At 34.9% G+C, this 18966-nt stretch overlaps 1 protein-coding gene and 1 non-coding gene across 3 annotated transcripts in view; one reads left to right on the top strand and one right to left on the bottom strand.

Moving 5' to 3' along the window:
* Positions 1–2326: 2326 nt before the first annotated feature.
* On the bottom strand, positions 2327–2400 carry Trnai-aau (transfer RNA isoleucine (anticodon AAU)). The gene has a single exon. It is a non-coding gene; the product is annotated as a tRNA-Ile (tRNA).
* A 1065-nt stretch (positions 2401–3465) lies between these two features.
* The window catches only part of LOC106072931 (alpha-aminoadipic semialdehyde synthase, mitochondrial-like), a 24142-nt gene continuing 8641 nt past the window's right edge, over positions 3466–18966 (top strand). Inside the window, exons 1-15 of one of the 2 annotated variants that reach the window (XM_056026444.1) lie at positions 3466–3633; positions 4918–5301; positions 6367–6543; positions 6953–7105; positions 7470–7616; positions 8556–8634; positions 8756–8883; positions 9995–10269; positions 11482–11593; positions 11913–11972; positions 12144–12214; positions 13674–13795; positions 15243–15372; positions 17827–17937; positions 18480–18588. In XM_056026444.1, the coding sequence (XP_055882419.1) occupies positions 5032–5301; positions 6367–6543; positions 6953–7105; positions 7470–7616; positions 8556–8634; positions 8756–8883; positions 9995–10269; positions 11482–11593; positions 11913–11972; positions 12144–12214; positions 13674–13795; positions 15243–15372; positions 17827–17937; positions 18480–18588 (1944 nt within the window). In that variant the 5' untranslated portion in view covers positions 3466–3633; positions 4918–5031. Of the gene's footprint in view, positions 3634–3747; positions 3836–4917; positions 5302–6366; positions 6544–6952; positions 7106–7469; positions 7617–8555; positions 8635–8755; positions 8884–9994; positions 10270–11481; positions 11594–11912; positions 11973–12143; positions 12215–13673; positions 13796–15242; positions 15373–17826; positions 17938–18479; positions 18589–18966 lie in introns of those variants that run through there. The other variant, XM_056026445.1, reaches the window with a different exon arrangement.

Genomic DNA, 18966 nt, shown 5'->3' with positions numbered 1-18966 from the left:
ATAGTTAATAGATTCTGGTGGAAAGTTTGAAAACCCACCACTTGATGATTAGTGCTGCCCGCACTACCTGCACATTGCTAGGCACGTCTCTGTGCTTTTGGATCAATGTACGTGTCCCTACCTGGGACCACAGTGAATGAACATTCTGCCCTATAGATTTCTGTCTCCGCCAAGTCAAGCTGTGAGATTAAACAACAACAGAATATAATGGTTACGTTGATCGTCGGGTGAAAGACACTGGTAGCCCAGCACTTAACCGCCTGTCACATCTGGTCAGACCCTGGATAAAGCCGTGACACCGGTTATACCTACCCGGAGGTCATGCTTAGTAATTAGCGCATATGGACTTAAGAACTTGTTGCTGTATATTGACCACGCATTCCCTCACATCCCCCCACCCACCCCCGCACACACACACCCGCCCACACACGTTTCTTAACAAAAGTTCATTGTGTACATGCCAGAAAGGCCTTCTTTCAGATTTTGCAATGTATAGAGTAGAATATGTAAAGGTCATCTGTTTCTGTTGCCCACGGTTAACGAGGGTGCCATGTGGCCAGCACCACGACCAACCGCCTTTACTTTTTCCCAACTCATGTCGGGTATCCAGATCAGAAAACGCTCTCCCTTCCTTGTGGGAAATACAATTTGACTAAAAAAAAAATGACTTGAGAACCAGGTGTTAACGCCAAACTGGCAAGCAACAACTAAAAATAAAAAAGTCTAAATATACTTTCGTTTCTAGATGGAAAAACATAGGAACTGGGGAAATAATGGTAAACTCGAGAAAAAAGAAATACACACGATTACTCTTTGTTAGTTAGCGGATAGCAAAAGAAAGAGTAGGCTATCCTATAATTATAGCATACCCGGTACCGCAGTTTGCAAAGAACTGAAAGGCCACTAGATCTGTAACTTTTAATATCCCCTGGATGACAAAGTGGTCATCATCGAACCACTATGGACGAACTATATATATAACTTTTAATAGTGTTGATCTTCAAAAAAGAAGATGCTTACGTATATAGCGTCATGCAATCTAGTCATGCATAATATGTTAATTAAGCAATGACTTAAATTCTGCCAAGTCATTTGTTTTCAAGACTGGCTTAGGCAAACTATTCCATGCTCTAATAGCATTAAGGAAGTAAGATATTGATCCATTTCAACTGCAGGTCAATGTTTGGTGTATCGAATGTTATTCCACGAAACTTTTTTTTTTTATATAAAATAAATGGTTGGATATTATTACTCTTTGCTAGCGGATAGCAAAAGAAAGAGTAGGCTATCCTATAATTATAGCATACCCGGTACCGCAGTTTGCAAAGAACTGAAAGGCCACTAGATCTGTAACTTTTAATAGTGTTGGTCTCCAAAAAAAAGAAGATGCTTACGTCCTTAGCGTCATGCATTTAGTCATGCATAATATTTTAATTAAGCAATGACTTAAATTCTGCCAAGTCATTGGTTTTCCTGACTGGCTTAGGCAAACTATTCCATGCTCTAATAGCATTAAGGAAGTAAGATATTGATCCATTTCAACTGCAGGTCAATGTTTGGTGTATCGAATGTTATTCCACGAAACTTTTTTTTTTTATATAAAATAAATGGTTGGATATTAAAATATGCGTCATCTGTTTAGGACCCATCCACTCAAGAAAACATAGAGAAACTATAACAGACGCAAAATAGAGCCGTGAGATCTATAAAAAACGAATATTCATATTTGATTTGAGAAACATATTCAAGTCGCTACTGGGTTTACATAGTCACGTGAAACACTGCACAGTCTGCACTCATTCTTATCTTCGCTGCAGTTATTTGACAGTTGGAGAGCTCTCACAAAGGCCGCCGGACACACATTAGAGTCTCAAAGAAAAGACCTTAGTGAAGACATGCGCAGAAGACGAAATGAAAACATACGACTGACGGTGGACAACGGCTTTGTCTGCAAGAGATGCGGAAAAAATGTACAGATCGCAACTAAGACTAAGACTGCTTTATTGATCCTTACGGAAATTTGTTGTGATTACAAGGACTCGTTTCTCATATAAAGACAACACGTCGAAGACATTGCCATAATTAGTCAAATCACACAATTTAGAGACCCTTCAGGACAGCGAAGAGTAAAACATAGTGAAGCAATAATACATCAAACATAAATTCACAAATACAAAACTTAATAAAATGCTCAGAAAGACACATTTGTAGACCAATACATATATATATATATATATATATATATATTTGTCTATTCCTACTGAAAGTTGAAATAATTTCATAATTTCAAAAGAAATATGGGGGAAAAAAGCGAAAAAATAGTAATTGGCCAGTATGGGGATCGAACCCACGACATTCGCGTTATTAGCACGACGCTCTAACCAACTGAGCTAACCGGCCACGTCCGTGTGATGTAACATAAGTATAAACTATAGATCTAAATAAAATTTTTAAAAAATTAAATAGAAATGGCATTAAAAAATGATGTATTATTTCCATATTGCGTAAAAATGATAAAATTATCAATTTAGTAATTAATGAAGTGATCTTTCTGAAATTTTTTTAGTGAGTTGTCACGCAGCACGAATGAAACGTCACATTAATTGAACATATTAATTATTATTCAAATTTTTGGCTGTGAACTTGTGCATAATGACATTAATGAAATGAAAGCTAATTTTAGCTAACAAAATAGAGCTAGATTAGTTACATTGGAATTTTTTTTAAATCTAGACAAAGACAAATGATAGACTAGAATATAGATAAGCTCGATCGTGCCAGTTAAATATAAGATATTTTTTTTTTTACAGCTTTTCTTCAATAAATCCAGATAATTAAGATCGGCCATTCCTATACTATACAATATTTATAGTTCATAGATCTACATTTAGATCAATTTTCTAAACTTTAATGACTTGATAGCTCTCAGAGTAATGAGATAACTATATATCGGTACAATTATGCTCTTTCTTCCCTAGCGCTATTAAATTAGAGCATGGAATGGGTTGCCTGAGTTAGCCAGGAAAACCAGTGACTTGGCAGAATTTAGGTCATATTGGTTACTATGCATAACTAAACTAAATGCATGACGCGTAACGTAGGACGTAATAATTTTTGTTTGTTTGAAGTAACGTACGTCTGTATCATATAATAAGTCAATAAGAAATTAACTATATATATTAGTTCTAATTCGAAGTAATTTTTTTTTAAATTCATTTATCTTTTTCAGCTTATATCAATCTATAGACATACTTTTCTCGATCTATATAATATAGTATCTAGTCTTTTTTTTTTCTTTCCCCTAATACACAATTAAACTACCGGACACACGTTTGCTGGTGTAAATACTGGTGATGAAATAGTCCAGCAAACAAATTGTTGACCTACTTTACACAAGAGAACGTGAAGGTGTGTCTAAAACTAAGCTGCTTATTGGCTATTCTACTTCTTGACTTACGATTCTGATTGGCTTAGATTCTATGTGTGAAAACAAGAATGTTTTTGTAGCACGTCAGATAACACACTCGATTAGTAGAGTTGTACTGAATGAAAGATTATCTTTTCCCAAACGATAGTGGTAACGGTAACACTGTGAAGGTTAACTGTATGTTACAACTTATGACAAACACAGAGGTAAGTAAATTAGCTATTCTTAACTGTTTTAGATGTAGAATTCTTAGAGAAATGTACCCGACCCGTTGACCTTCACCCTAAATCTATATTTTGGACACATCGACACCGAATCTACGTTAGTCTTTACTGTTACTGTGCCTCGAATCCACCACTGTACATGTTTTGCGACCGATAATACATCTATTTTATTTCAATAATATCGGTATAATCTGGATACGATAATTAGAATACGATTTATATTTTCAAGCATTCAGTTGATAGATCTAGATGCAGCTGTAATTTAAGCGTTGACACCGATTCGCAAGCTAAAAAAATTTTAGCATTTAAACTGTAACAGTCATTTTTAACGTGACCTTATTTTTTTATAGTTCGTCCGCTAGCCTAAAATTCAAGCTAAAGTGTTTTGAAAACGTTTAAAAACAAATAATTTGGTTATCTTACTGCGTCTTATCAGGCTTTCTTCATCATACTTTCAAAAATATTTTGATTGCTTGAATTTTTTTTTTAGTTATGAATGATCATGGTATGATTACGATGATTGTATGTTTAAATGTTAATGTTAAGATTGTATGTGTTTCACTGTTTGTGTAGGCCTACATATAAAGCCCAATATAGATCTAGGTACTAATAATGACTAATAGACTGTATATATTTAATATAGTATTATATTAAATATTAGTATATATATATACGTAGTAGAATGCAGACATCCAGGCTAGATTTAGATTTTAGATTATTCTAGATATAGAATATTATATAGACATAGATTAGATCTAAATGTAGATAATCTAGTTACTAGTAATACCTGTACAGTGAATATTATATTGTGCAAAATTTCAAATAGAATCTAGATATTCTGAATCTAGATAATAGCTATAGATTTCTAGTCTATAATACTTTTGCAACAATACATTCTACTTTATAGCCTCTAGAGTCTAGATTTAGATCTATACTCTAAAGGGATATATATCTGTGACTGGCACTAATTAATTTACTTTAAATTTTCTAAAATTATAGCCATGGAAAATACATCTAAATAAATTTTAGTTAGATCTCAAAATAAGATTGCATTCATTTGTTGAAGTCTCAATTATAAAATATTATTCATATTACTAATTTAATTAGACCTAGATCTGTCTATCTATCTATATACTAAATATTAAATTTATACATACATAGTACATATTATATAATATTTTGTAGATTATAAACTATAAAAAATGTATTTACTCTCTAAGTGGTCCGGTAATCTAATATTTAAACAATGTATCTATATGATTACAGGACAGGAAGTAAACGAATGTTGAGGTAACTAGAAGAACAAGTTTAACTATTCAGAAATAGGCTGCTGTAAAGATTGAAATCGACAATTCGATTGTCAAGTAGAACTGCTCCAACATGGCTTGGTGTGTGAAAGCTAAAAGTGCCAAGAACTTTGTACAGAATCTCAATTATGCCAGACACTGTGCTAGAAACATTCCTGCAATTTTCTCAGCTCAGGTTAGATTTTCAAGTGACCAATCACAAAAGATCATGGCGATTCGAAGAGAAACTGTCAATGTATGGGAACGAAGAGCACCGCTCTCCCCCTTGCAAGTGCGTAAACTGGTGAAGTCAGGAGTCAAAGTGATTGTACAGCCATCAGACAGGAGAGCTTACAGTATGAAGGTTGGTATTGGTCATATTAGCTCCTTCTTCTTTTGTCTTGAAAAACAATGGTAACACTTAGATGAATTTCAGTGTTAAGTTCTCCTTGAATCAGGGCAGAGTATGCTATGACTTAAAAAGCTATTTCTGAGTTTGCAAACTTTGTCACAGTTCGTGTATGTGAATGTATCTGCTTTAGAGCTCTTGAAAAGGGCAGCTTTCTTTCTCGTCTAAGGGCACCCTGTCCTTTTGCTCTTCGCAAGGGTCATACCACCATGCTGTCTAAACTTTAGACGTTTCATCGCACATACTTTTATTGATGTCTGTCGTCCTAACATCAAGCTTACATAAACTCTGTAAATTAATATTCGGCGTCCCTTAGTTCTGACTTCCACCGCAAAATCTTAATTAACCCTTAACAATTCCTTGGAAATTTTTCCATCTGGCATGCGGGCGACATGTCTAAGCCAACCTAGTTATCTCTGTGTCAGTAGAGTATAGACACTATGCATATTAGCTTTGACAATTGAAAAAAAAAAAATTATGTAGCCTAAAGAGTGAAAATTGTCAATAAGTTGTTTACTGAAAATATATTAATTAGTTCTTTGTTATCTTCTTGTTTGAACACACAAACTGATAAATAAAAGAAAGATAATTTTTTTGACAACTTCCTTTATCAGGAAATGCATTGAGTTCCATAAACTATGTGTGTATGCAAAAAATGATGTACTGAAAAAATGTCACTTCTTCTGAGCATATATAGTAAACTAATGTTTTATTGACATATCTTTACTGGTACTCAGCACATTGCAAGCTTACTTTATAATTGACCTTTTTTACATCTTTTTTTTTGTCCTCCTTTGTAAGGCTTTGTTTTTCTTTTTGTCCTCCTATAAGCTTGTAGTGTCTGGTAACCTTCGGTGTAGTGGATTTTGCTTTACTTGTTTTTTATCAGATTTTCTACACAACACTATTTCCTTAGTTTTCTCCCTTGCACATTTATAATTAGATTTTACTAACAATGTCAAAAGTCTCACTGTTTTTCTGTTCTCTGTTCAACATGTACATTTTAATTTCTCTCAAAAGGAGTATGCAGATATGGGTGCTGTGATCCAAGAAGACATGTCAGAAGCCTCCCTCATCATAGGTGTGAAAGTGGTGCCTGTCGATTCTCTGATGCGGGAAAAGACGTATGCTTTCTTCTCTCATACCATCAAAGCCCAAGAAGACAACATGCCTCTTCTTGATGCCATATTTGAAAAGGTAGGTTTAAGTGCTGGCATAGTTTTTAAAAAAATTTACAATGAACATAAATATATATATGAAAATCTGGTGTACAGAAGTGAAAACAAAGGATAAAGCTTTTAGTATCTTATAAGAGAAATAAATAAAAATAGTCTACACTAGACATAAGACATTTTAAATATGAATACCAAAATTATCCTAACTGCTTTATAAGGTTTTATTTATTTATTTTTAATTTTAGATAAGGACTAAAAGTGCTGGTCTAAGTAAGATATAAATTATTAACTCAAGTGATCAATATCACACTTTTTATTAGTTAAAATTTTAGGATCAATAATATGCCTAAAATGATTTATCTTGTAATAGTTTTTTTAAAGTTTTAAAAGTTTAGATATTTATGAGTCAATGTTAAATTTCTGACCTTTAGCACATTCGACTGATTGATTACGAGAAAATGGTGGACGATAAAGGAGCCAGAGTAGTTGCATTTGGTAAATATGCAGGTGTTTCTGGGATGATAAACATTCTTCATGGAATGGGACTCAGACTATTGGCCCTCGGCCATCATACACCATTCATGGTGAGTTTTAGTAGTTATTTTATAAGTGGTATAGTTTCAGAAGTTAGCCAGATTACATTTTATTTAATAGTTTCATTGACAAAGTGGTGCCCCAGATGGGACCACCAGCAGATATGAAATAATGAAGTGAATTTTAGTTTTAAGATTATTGGATTTTAGCATACTAAAGTGAATTTCATGAAGTAGATAATTATTAAAAAAACTATGATAATAAGATTTATTATTTATATATTCTCTTAAAAGTATATAATGATAAAGTTCAAGTAATTTGCTAATATTTTTCTTTTTTATTGTTAACATTTAATATAGTATTTAATAAAAGAGTTTTGAACTTATAAAATATTATCTTATTGCATTTTTACAGCACATTGGTCCAAGCCACAATTATAGAAACACTGAAATGGCCAGGCAAGCTGTTCGTGATGCAGGCTATGAGATAGCTTTGGGCCGCATGCCTAAGTCGATTGGGCCATTAACATTTGTCTTCACTGGCTCTGGGAATGTTTCGCAGGTAAATTTGTGGTGGTGGTAGTTGTCATGTGTGAATGGTTGACACCTGTGATCAAACGTGACAAGGGAATGGACACTCAGAAATATGCTTTTGTACAGTCTTCATATAACCTGCGATATGATAACAAACTGTAGATAGGCTCATGGTGTTTCTACCAGTCTCTACAAAGGGCTTGTAAAATCTATACAAGGAGAGAGTTAGTTGTAAACTGAGATCAAAATAATTCAGGAAATGTACAGTCAGTATTTTGAGATACCATTGCATGTTGTTCATTTTTTAATTAATATAGCTAATAAAGACAAAGCATGTTGAATTTGTCATGTTGAGTTCTTATGTCAACATGTAGTTTAAGAAAGAGAGTCAGCTGACATAACAATACCAAAGTCTGATGATTTCACAAACATAGCCTAAAAATTGTTTTAACTCTTTCTCTCCTTAATTATTTTTCCACGTATCGACAGAATTATTCATTTTGCTCATTACTATTTCACTACCCTGTTATGATTAAGCTTCAATAACTTTTTTGTTTGTTATCAAAAGTTTTACTTGGTATAGAAGTAAAGGGGAATACATGCTCTAAAACAAAAAGTTAAGTTTATAACACTAAACAATAATTTAATTTAAGGAGGTCAAATCAACGAAGGTATTGTCATTTAGGAGAGAAAGAGTTAAATATATTTAATTATCTACTTGTCATAAAAATCTAGTAATTAGATCTGACAGCTGTTCTGGTCAGTCATATTAAGTAATCCTTTTAATTATCATTTCCTGCTCTTTATCAAGCTGTAGATTTTAAAAAAAATCTTTATATGCATTTTTGTTAAAGCTATATTATGTTTCTTCTAATAATAATGCAATCCTAGTTACCAGTTCAGTGCTAAAATAATCTACAATATAGTTTTGAACTCAAAGTAATCATAATTTTGTTTCCTCTTCTAGGGTGCTCAGGAAGTGTTCCAGGAACTTCCTCACGAATACATTGAACCAGAGCATCTACCAAAAGTCTCAGTACAAGGATGTAAGTGGTTTTACGTTCTAAATTCCTATCTTTTGGTTTAGACTAGTATGCTTAATATCATTTGGTCATTGCCCATGAAATGATAGTTTGTTTTGTTGTCTCCCTTCCCCGCTGTCACCAGCTACAAGTAAACTCTATGCCTGTGTTGTGAGTCGGGATGACCATTATAAAAGGAAGGATGGCGGCAAGTTTGATGCTGAAGAATTTGAGAAACATCCAGAAAGATATGCCTCAAGCTTCAGCCATGATGTAAGAAGAATGGTTAATATAAATGTTTGTAAAATGTTTGTTGTTTGTCAAATGTTTGACATGTTTCGGATGTTCCTTCAGAGTTGAAGATAGTTTACTTCCTAGTCCAAACCTCCCGCAGGACGACGGGGGATGGGAGCGGGCAGGGTTTGAACCCTCGACCGTCGATAAATCCGAACGACAGTCCAGCGCACATACCGCACGACCAGGCAGCCATCCTAATATAGCAATTAACTCAAATTGATTATTAATATACTTTAACATTAACATATTTTAAGTGCATGAATGTTTTTTTTCCCCCTGAACAAAGAAACTTTAATAATCATGAAGATTTTTTACTTTTTATTAATGACAACTTATATTAATAAGATTAAACCTTATTTTTACTTCACTGTGTCTATATATTATTGTTCAAGTTTTAACAAAACATCTATAGTTTTGATTCAATTACAACATAATTATAACAAACAATATTCACATTTGATTAGAGTAACACCTTTAGTAAAATCACTAAATGTAGGATAGAAGACTTAAAAGTAAAGTAGCAATTAAACATAGGGCACTAAACCATAAGCTTCAAAAATACAAAGAAAAAACTAAAAATACTCAGAAAGACACAAAGATAAAGTCACATTCCTCGTTCTATATGCTTGGACAAATTTGTACAAATATTCCTTCTTCCCTGGTGCTATTAAAACATGGAATGGGTTGCCTGAATCAGCCAGGAAAACCGACAACTTGGTAGAGTTTATGTCATTAATTAACATGTAAAATGACTAGCTTGACCGAGGGACATGCGTAGGATGTAATCATCTTCCTTTTTGAAGTAACGTCTGTTTATAAGATAAGTTTGATAATAGAGTCTTTGTATTTAAGAAAGAGCCAAGAAAGAAAACAAGACCATATTGCCATAAGTTAAATAAAGCTGGGAAATAAAATAAAATGTTTTACTTCTTATGTAGACCACACATTTATAATTACATTAAGCTTGTTTTCCAGGAATATCTAGGTCATTATTAAAAGTAAAGTTTTTAGTTTCTTTGTTGGATGTTTTTTCGATCATCTTAAGCCTGTTTATCCTGAAAAAAACTTGTTCTTTTTTCACATTTAGATTGCTCCTTATGCCTCCTGTATCATCAACGGCATTTATTGGGCCCCCGGAGCTCCCCGCCTGATCACCATTCCAGATGCCAAGACACTTTTGCAGCCCACAGTTGCCCCCTGGCTGCCGTCATCTCCTGGATGCCCAACACTCCCTCACCGCCTTCTGGCTATCTGTGATATCTCTGCTGACCCCGGGGGCTCTATCGAGTTCATGAGAGAATGTACCACCATAGACAGGCCATTCTCTCTGTATGATGCTGAACAGAATGTTGATACAGAAAGGTAAATGGTCTGACATGGGAGATGAATTTAGTTGTTGTTTTTTTTTAAATGGAACATTTTTTTTATTCATTATTTTAAATAAGTTTTGTTTCAACATAAGATACATAATACTTAGGCATAGTGCAGATACATATCTGAAGCTGAAGAACTGGTTGAAATGTCACCCTTCCGCTAGTAGTTTGTTTCAATGTTGGTTAGAGTTTATCTTTCCTTAATAAATTTAAAGTAAAAAAGTAAAGATACCCCTTTTAGACCTTGCGATTTATGGAGTCAGATATATCAATATCACACTACAGTGGATCCCTGGACACATTGGCATCATGGGAAATGAAAAGGCAGATAAGCTATCAAAGGCAGGTTCATCTATGGAACAACCAGATAGACCTGTTAACTACCTCACCCTAAGGTCAATGTTAGTCAACAACCACAAGAGGAGTGGCTCAACCAATGGGCATCAGGAAACCCAATGGGCATCAGGAAACAGGCAGAGCCATGTACAAAGAAATGACTATGCCTAACAAACTGGACAGTATTAACTTCCTCCCCCGTAAAGAACAATCTACAATTTGCCAACTAAGAACAGGACACACACCTCTATTAAATTACTATCTGAACAAAATAAACTCCACACAACTCCCCCTTTGCAGACACTCACATTATGAAACCGTAAACCATATCCTTTTTGAATGCCTCTTCCTAATCCACCTTAGGCAGACCCTACTACCACTCCAGCCCAACATAGCCAACACCCTGTACGGCAGTGCTGAACAACTGAAGAAAACAGCACACTATTTTTCCTTGGCACAGTCTGCAAAAGAGCTCACAGCTCAGCAGCAATAAAGCTGGCTAGAAGAAGAAGAAGAAGAATGGAGTCAGATGATGTAAAGATTCTGTGGCCCATGGTTAATGAGGGAGTCATGTGGCAAGCATAATGACCAATTACCTTTTCTTTTCCCCAACTAATGTTAGATATCTATTAGATTTGGGTAGACTCAAAGAGGTGCTGTAAAAATCCCTGAATTCAAAATCCCAGTCTTCATCAAGATTTGAAACAGACAGCCCTCAGTTTAGAATCCAAGGTTCTTTGCCTCTCACCAACCACACCCCTCAATTTACTCAATTTAGGGGTTTAAAACTAATGTCAATCCCATAGTTAATTTAATGCCGACCTATCTCATATGTGTAATGTATGATCAACACTTTTATTTTCAGTTTTGCTGGTGACGGTGTTCTGATTTGTTCCATCGATAACATGCCAGCACAGATTCCAAGAGAGGCCACAGAATACTTTGGCAGCCTCTTGTTACCTTACATTGATGAAATGGTGAGAGCACTGGGCTGTATAAATATATCACAAGATTTGTTAATAAACAAGCAATGTCAATACGCATACGCATATATATTTACAATTCACTGCTGAGATTGTTAATAGCTCTTTTAATATTTGAATAGCAATGTTTATGATGTTATCATGGCTAGTTAAGATGGCTGCCTGGTTGTGTGGTATTGGCGCTGGACTGTCATTCAGCCCCCTTCAATTTTCTGCCATCCTTCGGGATGTTTGGACTAAGAAGTAGAACATATGAAACGTGTAAAACATTTGACAAATAAACATCATTTATGAAACTATTTTCTTTTCTCAGTTGAAGTCAAATGCCAAGTCTCCATTTGATCAATATGACTGCTGTCCAGTGGTTAGAAATGTAAGATATTATAGTGTTATTTGTAAAGTTTAATGCTTAAACTTAGTCATTTATGTACAATCCAATAATCACTGTGTGTCTTTTATGTGCTTAAGTTATAAACATTATTGTTATAAACATATATATGTATATGTTATATGTATATATTGTAATAAATTCATTCATTCATAGGCTGTTATCACAAGTAATGGGGAACTTACTCCTAACTTCAAATATATCCAAGAGTTGCGTGCTAAAAAAGCGTAAGTAAAAATGTTTTACATGTTTCGGATGTTCCTTCAGAGTTGAAGATAATTACTTCCTAGTCCAAACCTCCCGCAGGACGACGGGGGATGGGAGCGGGCAGGGTTTGAACCCGGGACCATCTATAAATCTGAACGACAGTCCAGCGTGCAAACCGCACGACCAGGCAGCCAAGTATTATTTTTTATTTAAAGTTTCTCGATGGTACAAGAAATTTCTATATAAGTATAGGCATGCATACACACAAAATAAGTGCTAGTTGATTCATAACACATAAAAACAAGTAAAATGTATATAAAAAATATAAGATGTGTTGGCTGAGTAGTAAAACACTTGGATTCCAAACTGAGGGATCCCAGGTTCAGATCCTGGTGAAGACTGGGATTTTTTTTACTTTTGGGATCTTTAGGGCATCTCTGAGTCCACCCCCAGCTCTAATGGGTACCTGACAATAGTTGGGTAAAAGTTAAGGCGGTTGGTCGTTGTGCTGGCCAAATGACACCCTCCTAACAGTTGGCCACAGAAACAGATGACCTTTTTACATCATCTGCCCCATAGAAGGCAAGGTCTGAGAGGGGAACTTTACAAAATACAAAAAAAGACGATGCCGCCTTTATGAAGCTGATGACTGTTTCGTAAGAGCGATTATTTTACTCTTAATAACTAATGAATGAATGAATAATAATGCGTATGACGTAATCATCTTCTTTTTTGAAGTAAAGTCTGTATTATATAAGATAATTGAATTAAACAAAAATGGAATATTTTTTACCCTGCCTGATTTCCCCCTACCAATGAAAAAAAATCCTGGTCTATCAAATGTATAAATCTACTCAGAGGATACAAAATTCTTATGATAGGCCTATAGATCCAGACTGAGAAGACAGTGTGCGCAAAATGTTTCTATACATCTATTTATTTATTAAACTATTTAATGAATGAGGCCTACAAGCCCCTTGACGTATGTCTGTTCAAGATAACAATTGTCTAGAAGTCTAGCCAAATTTATATTACTTTTTGTTTATTATACTTTGAAAAATTATAATGGTCAAGAGTTTCCCAGTGTGGCCAATTAATTAGTAATTCTTTTACCAAAGATTTACATCAACTGTCAAATTTCTAGCTAGCTCCATTTTCGATCGAGAACCATGTCCTCCCATGTTCAATGCTTTTTTTTTTTTTCAGTGAAGAGTTAGAAACCGGCATAGAGGAATTGTAATAATAAAAACTGAGTCCTTAACCACTACTGACTGCTATATTTTCTTCAACAATGAAATTTTAATTTGATTTAAGATGCATATATAAACTATTTCAATCATATTTCTTTCTGTGTTCTGTTGCTAGTTTTGTGTTTCACTTTTATATTTGTAAACGGCATTGAATTCAGATTTAGGGAATGAATATAATATTAAATTCTTTGCTTTTTTCTCATAATTATTTTGTATACTTTGTCTGCAGCTCCGCCCACAAAGCCAAACTTCGTCAAGCCACAGAGAGAATCCTTGTCCTAGGTGCAGGCTATGTGTCTGGTCCAGCAGTGGAATATCTTTCTCGTGGGGCTAACACCTGCGTGACAGTTGGTCAGTGGTAAAACATTTAACAATAGGCTTAATTAGGTTTCACTAGTCTCCTTTTTTCTGATCTTGCTTTAACTCTTTCTCTCCGTAATTATTTACCACATTCTGGTGGAATAAACGCTGGCATCGTCAGTTTGGAGAGAAAGAGTTAACAGTTCATTGCATCTCCCATTATTTATTCTAAATCATAAGGACTCTTATGGGTTTGCTTCAATTCTTTTGGGCAAGATAATTTTTAAACCATTCAATTGTTGACATTCACTTTTTCCCAGTATAGAAATTTGGATTCTATTCCAGTAATGTTTTGCACTGGTTTGTTATATATGTTACTGTCAGCACACTCATTAACTCCTTACTAATATTTCTAGAACTAATAATAAGATAAGATAATTTGTATTGGTCCAATCTGTAAATGACGTTAAATGCTGTAATGTTGATGAATGCAAGTGTCATGGAATGCTGGGTTCATGCTTCCTGGAGTACTCTTGACATGTGACAAACATAGACACTACAAACTGACTTAAGTCTGTTTCAGCAGACAAATATAAAGTTTATTTTACAACATAATAATACTGCACTCCTTGTTAGTGCTACAAGTCAAGAAATAATAAACAATCCTATCCGCATAACAGCGGTATCAAATGTATCCAATATGTTAAACTCTCTAGAGTATATTGCAAATCACGTCCGCATCTCAGCGGGTAACACTGTACAGAATAATCCAGAATAACTAATAAAATTACATGTCTCAAAAGACCACTGGCAACAACTGCCCACAAGTTACTATCTAACTGAAATTACTACTCGACTTTTCTAAGTCGCTACTGTCCGTCCCGGACCAAAAATATACTAGACTGCCTGGTACAGAGGATAACACTTGACTTGACCACCCGGTCCAAAGTATACCACTTGATTGACTTGACTGAACTCAAAGTCAACTTTATTCATTCTACTTCCTGTTTTCTACATCAGGAATTCCACTTGTCTTTTAACCTCTTAACATTAAATCAGGCAATGTTGACTGAGACTGTGACACAATCAAATGGAAATTCAGTTTGACTACAATTGACAACCTCATAGAACTTTCTATGAATGTATAAAGCAGTGTTGGCTGATACAATAACTTTAACATACAAACATACATATTGTTGACTCTAAGTGAATTTGAATCTATTAGTAAAAAAAATGTAGAGAATGTTGTCGCACTTAATCGAAACTATCATAATGATGAGTGGCTTAAATTTTCCACTTAACTTTGCTTGCAATGCAATAATACATTGAAACTAATTAGTTGAAACAGAGATAAAGATTTTGATAACAACAGTTGACTTTCTTGAAGATTAAAATGTGATTTTGTAGTTCATTATTTAAAACTACAGTTAGAATCAATCATAATAATTAAAGAAATTTTATGTTTGTAATGTTATACAATGTGCTTTGTGTTGGTTAGCTGCCCAGTATCAACAAGAGTTGGACAACACTACCCGCCTTTGTCCTGGTGTAGACACCATACTAATGGACCTAAATGCTGGCTACTCTGAATTGGAGCGACAACTTGGGGACCATGATCTTGTCATTAGGTAAGGACATTGTTTTACAGTTTTATATCCAGCCTGTGACCTTTGCAATGAAATCAATATCTGTTCAGTCGAAAAGTTTTTATCAACCAAAGTAAAGGAACATTCATGTAACTTATGGGCTTATTTATATAAATATTGTAACGAATCTCACTATCCAGGCTCTCTGCAAACTGCACCACACGACACCACCAACTTAAAGAACTTGACAACTCAGGGCTCCAAAATAACATACTACTTTAATGTTCGATAAATCACAGCCAATACTGTACAATTGGCAACAGGTTACACAGACTGTACAAATATCTCTCTGTTAACAACCATACTGGCGTATCAACTCTTTGCACTGGCCTCTCCGTCTCGTTTCGGACCTGTACTGAGTCGTATTAAACTCTGTCCTGACTGTGACACCTCCGCTCTTTATATAGGATCCCTGTTGGCCTTCTACAACCTGACGGAACATCGCTCGACACTTCTGGTTAATCACATGACCACATTTCTCATGACGCTCCTGAGCTCTACTCACAACTCAGAGCTTTCCCAAACTGTCTTTTGGCTGACCAGTGTAACTCATCACGATTGACCACTCTTCTAGCACTGGCCTGGGGCGATTTGCGTTGGCTGACCACACACATACCACTACCCCCACCCATCTGTGTCACCACCAGGTTTATTACAATATAAAAGAAAATATTTTTGTGTCGTGGTTAAAATGTCACACTTGACTGCACATAGAAATGGCTGACCAGCTGGAAGTCCATTGCTAGTATTCAGGTCACATTACATGTGCAGGTGAAACTAAAGCAGGCCATTCCAGATACCTTGATTTGCATAAATAAGATGTAGGGGTCAAAGGTTGTAGAATCTATGATCAATGATTTAAAGGATCTAGATTAAGAGCGAATATCTAACTATCGCTAGTCATTGTTCATAGTTGGTCTCTAGTCATTGTTCACGGTCATTGTTTCAAGTAGCTATTGTTACAAGTATTCTGCATCAGATTATTATTATTCTATTACGGATCATCTGTATCTCGACTGGGTCATATTTCTATATTATTTTTTCTGCCAATTTATCATTGTGATTTATATTTTTAATTCATTATTTTGTTGAACGGAGTTTAAAAGCAGTAAGCTCAAGAAATACATATTGGCCGCTGTGTTTCTTCAGTGTATTCAATAGATTTATAGGCACTTCCCAATCCGCTTATCTACTATAAATGTGGAGTAAATACAAAATTCAAATTGGGACATTCAGTATTTTTTCTTAAAACTATTTTCTTAAATTTGTTTTCATTAACAAGTCAATGAGAGTTACCATTATCTTTTTAAAAAAAAAAACACAGCTTATGTTATGTAAGGCTGACTGGTCATGCGGTATGTGCCGTGGACTGTCATTTGGTTGTCTTGATGGTCCTGGGTTCATACCCTGCCTGCTGCCATTCTCTGTCCTCTTGTAGGAAGTTTTGACTAGGAAGTAGATTATCTTAAACTCTGAAGGAACACCCAAACATGTCAAAAAGTTTACAAACATGATAAACATCAAAATGTTATCCTTGCTCATTTATTTTAAAAGAGAAATGGTTTAAAATATAGATCGCTGTTACCAAACAGAATGTAAGTTACAATTAGTTTTCAAAACAAAAATATCAATAAGATTGAAACAGCTTTTAAATGAAAAAAAAAGGATTACATGTAAACGGATGAAGTTAAGTATTAGACATCAAATAGTCCTTGAAAGCTTGTTTTTTCCTTATGGGAAACTTCTTCATTCTTATTATTACGTTGAAGTGTTCTGATGATTTGGTCAATCTCTGAGATGAACTGCGCAGTGTTTTCCAGATAAGGCATCTCTCCATATAGTTTCTCTTCTATGGGTTTTTTTGTGTTTTTTTTGGGGTCCAGTGTCTTGTTCTGGCCTTTTGATGAATGCAGTTTTGACGGACATGATTAGTATTCTCTGGTGCAACAAGGGCGAATTTCACTAGTCCCAATGGTCTCATTTTATTGTGTCCAGTTTTGAGGTAAAAAATTTAGACATTGGTCGTATTGGAAACAAGACTTTTTTAGACCAAATATATTTATTACAATATGATGGGAATAGTAACTGTAGATTAGCTATTAATAACATTAGTTGTACAAAAATTTATAGCACCTATAGTATTGTGAGTTAATCCTTACTCTAAATTGTACAAATACTCCTTCTTCCCTGGTGCCATTAGAGCATGGAATGGGTTGCCTGAGCTAGCCAGGAAAACCAGTGACTTGGCAGAATTTAAGGTTAATATGCATGACTAAATGCATGACGCGTAGGACGTAATCATCGTCTTTTTTGAAGTAACGTCTGTATTATATAAGATAAAATTGTTTACCCAAGTAATTTATCTGTACTAAATTTTTTTTTACAATTGTTAATGTCCTCAAGTTACTTACCCAACTTTCCAACTCAAATGTACAGCTTGCTGCCGTACTCTTTCCATCCTGACGTCGCCAAGCTGTGCATCAAACACAAGAAGAACATGGTTACAGCAAGCTACATCAGTCCAGCCATGAGAGACCTACATGAAACGTATGTATAGCCAGTCTTTCTTATCAAAACATTTTTCTTTAGTGTAGACCAAAATATAATTCTGACTGTGGATTACAATTTTAATTATAATGGTTAGGGAGAAGGGGAAGCTACTATCATGTTCAATAAATATTTAAGCTACATCAGTCCAGCCATGAGAGGCCTACATGAATCGTATGTATAGCCAGTCTTTCTTATCAAAACATTTTTCTAAGGGGTTTAACAGAGTATAATAGGAAAACTAGAATTATTTGGACCACATTTTTCTCTTTAGTGTAGACCAAAATATTATTCTGACTGAGGATTACAATTTTAATTATAATGCTTAGGGAGAAGGGGAAGCTACTATCATGCTCAATAAATATTTAAATTATTGCAACTAGGGCATAACATGTTATATGTTATAATCTAAGATAGTAACAAACAGTTTTAGTATTGAGTCTAATGGGAAGCTTATAAGTTTGATGAAGGTTAGTGATATAGGTACAAAGAATACTGTAGTTTTGATATTAAATGCTCTCAAATTGTTTCTATGTGAACAGTGCTAAGGAAGCAGGCATCACAATCATGAACGAGGTAGGGGTTGACCCTGGTATTGACCACATGCTAGCCATGCAGTGTTTCGATGAAGTCAGGAGAGCAGGGGGAAAGGTAAAAGTTCTTCACAAATATTACAAGGGGCTTAACGGCTTTAATTTCATTGTCTTAAAAATGTACCTTTTTTTTTTTACAAAATGTTGTACCAACTAAGAACAGGACACACACCACTATTAAATTACCATCTGATCAAAATAAACTCCACACAACTCCCCCTTTGCAGACACTGTGCCACCCCTTTGAAACCGTAAACCATATCCTCTTTGAATGCCCCTTCCTAATCCAACTTAGGCAGACCCTACTACCACTCCAGCCCAACATAGCCAGCACCCTCTACGGCAGTGCTGAACAACTGAAGAAAACAGCACACTTTTTTCCTTGGCACAGTCTGCAAAAGAGCTCACAGCTCAGCAGCAATAAAGCTGGCTAGAA

This window comes from Biomphalaria glabrata, chromosome 4 (assembly GCF_947242115.1).
Source record: "Biomphalaria glabrata chromosome 4, xgBioGlab47.1, whole genome shotgun sequence".
Taxonomy (NCBI): domain Eukaryota; kingdom Metazoa; phylum Mollusca; class Gastropoda; family Planorbidae; genus Biomphalaria; species Biomphalaria glabrata.
Note: the sequence above shows the minus strand (reverse complement) of the source record. Positions and strands in the feature narration are given on the sequence as shown.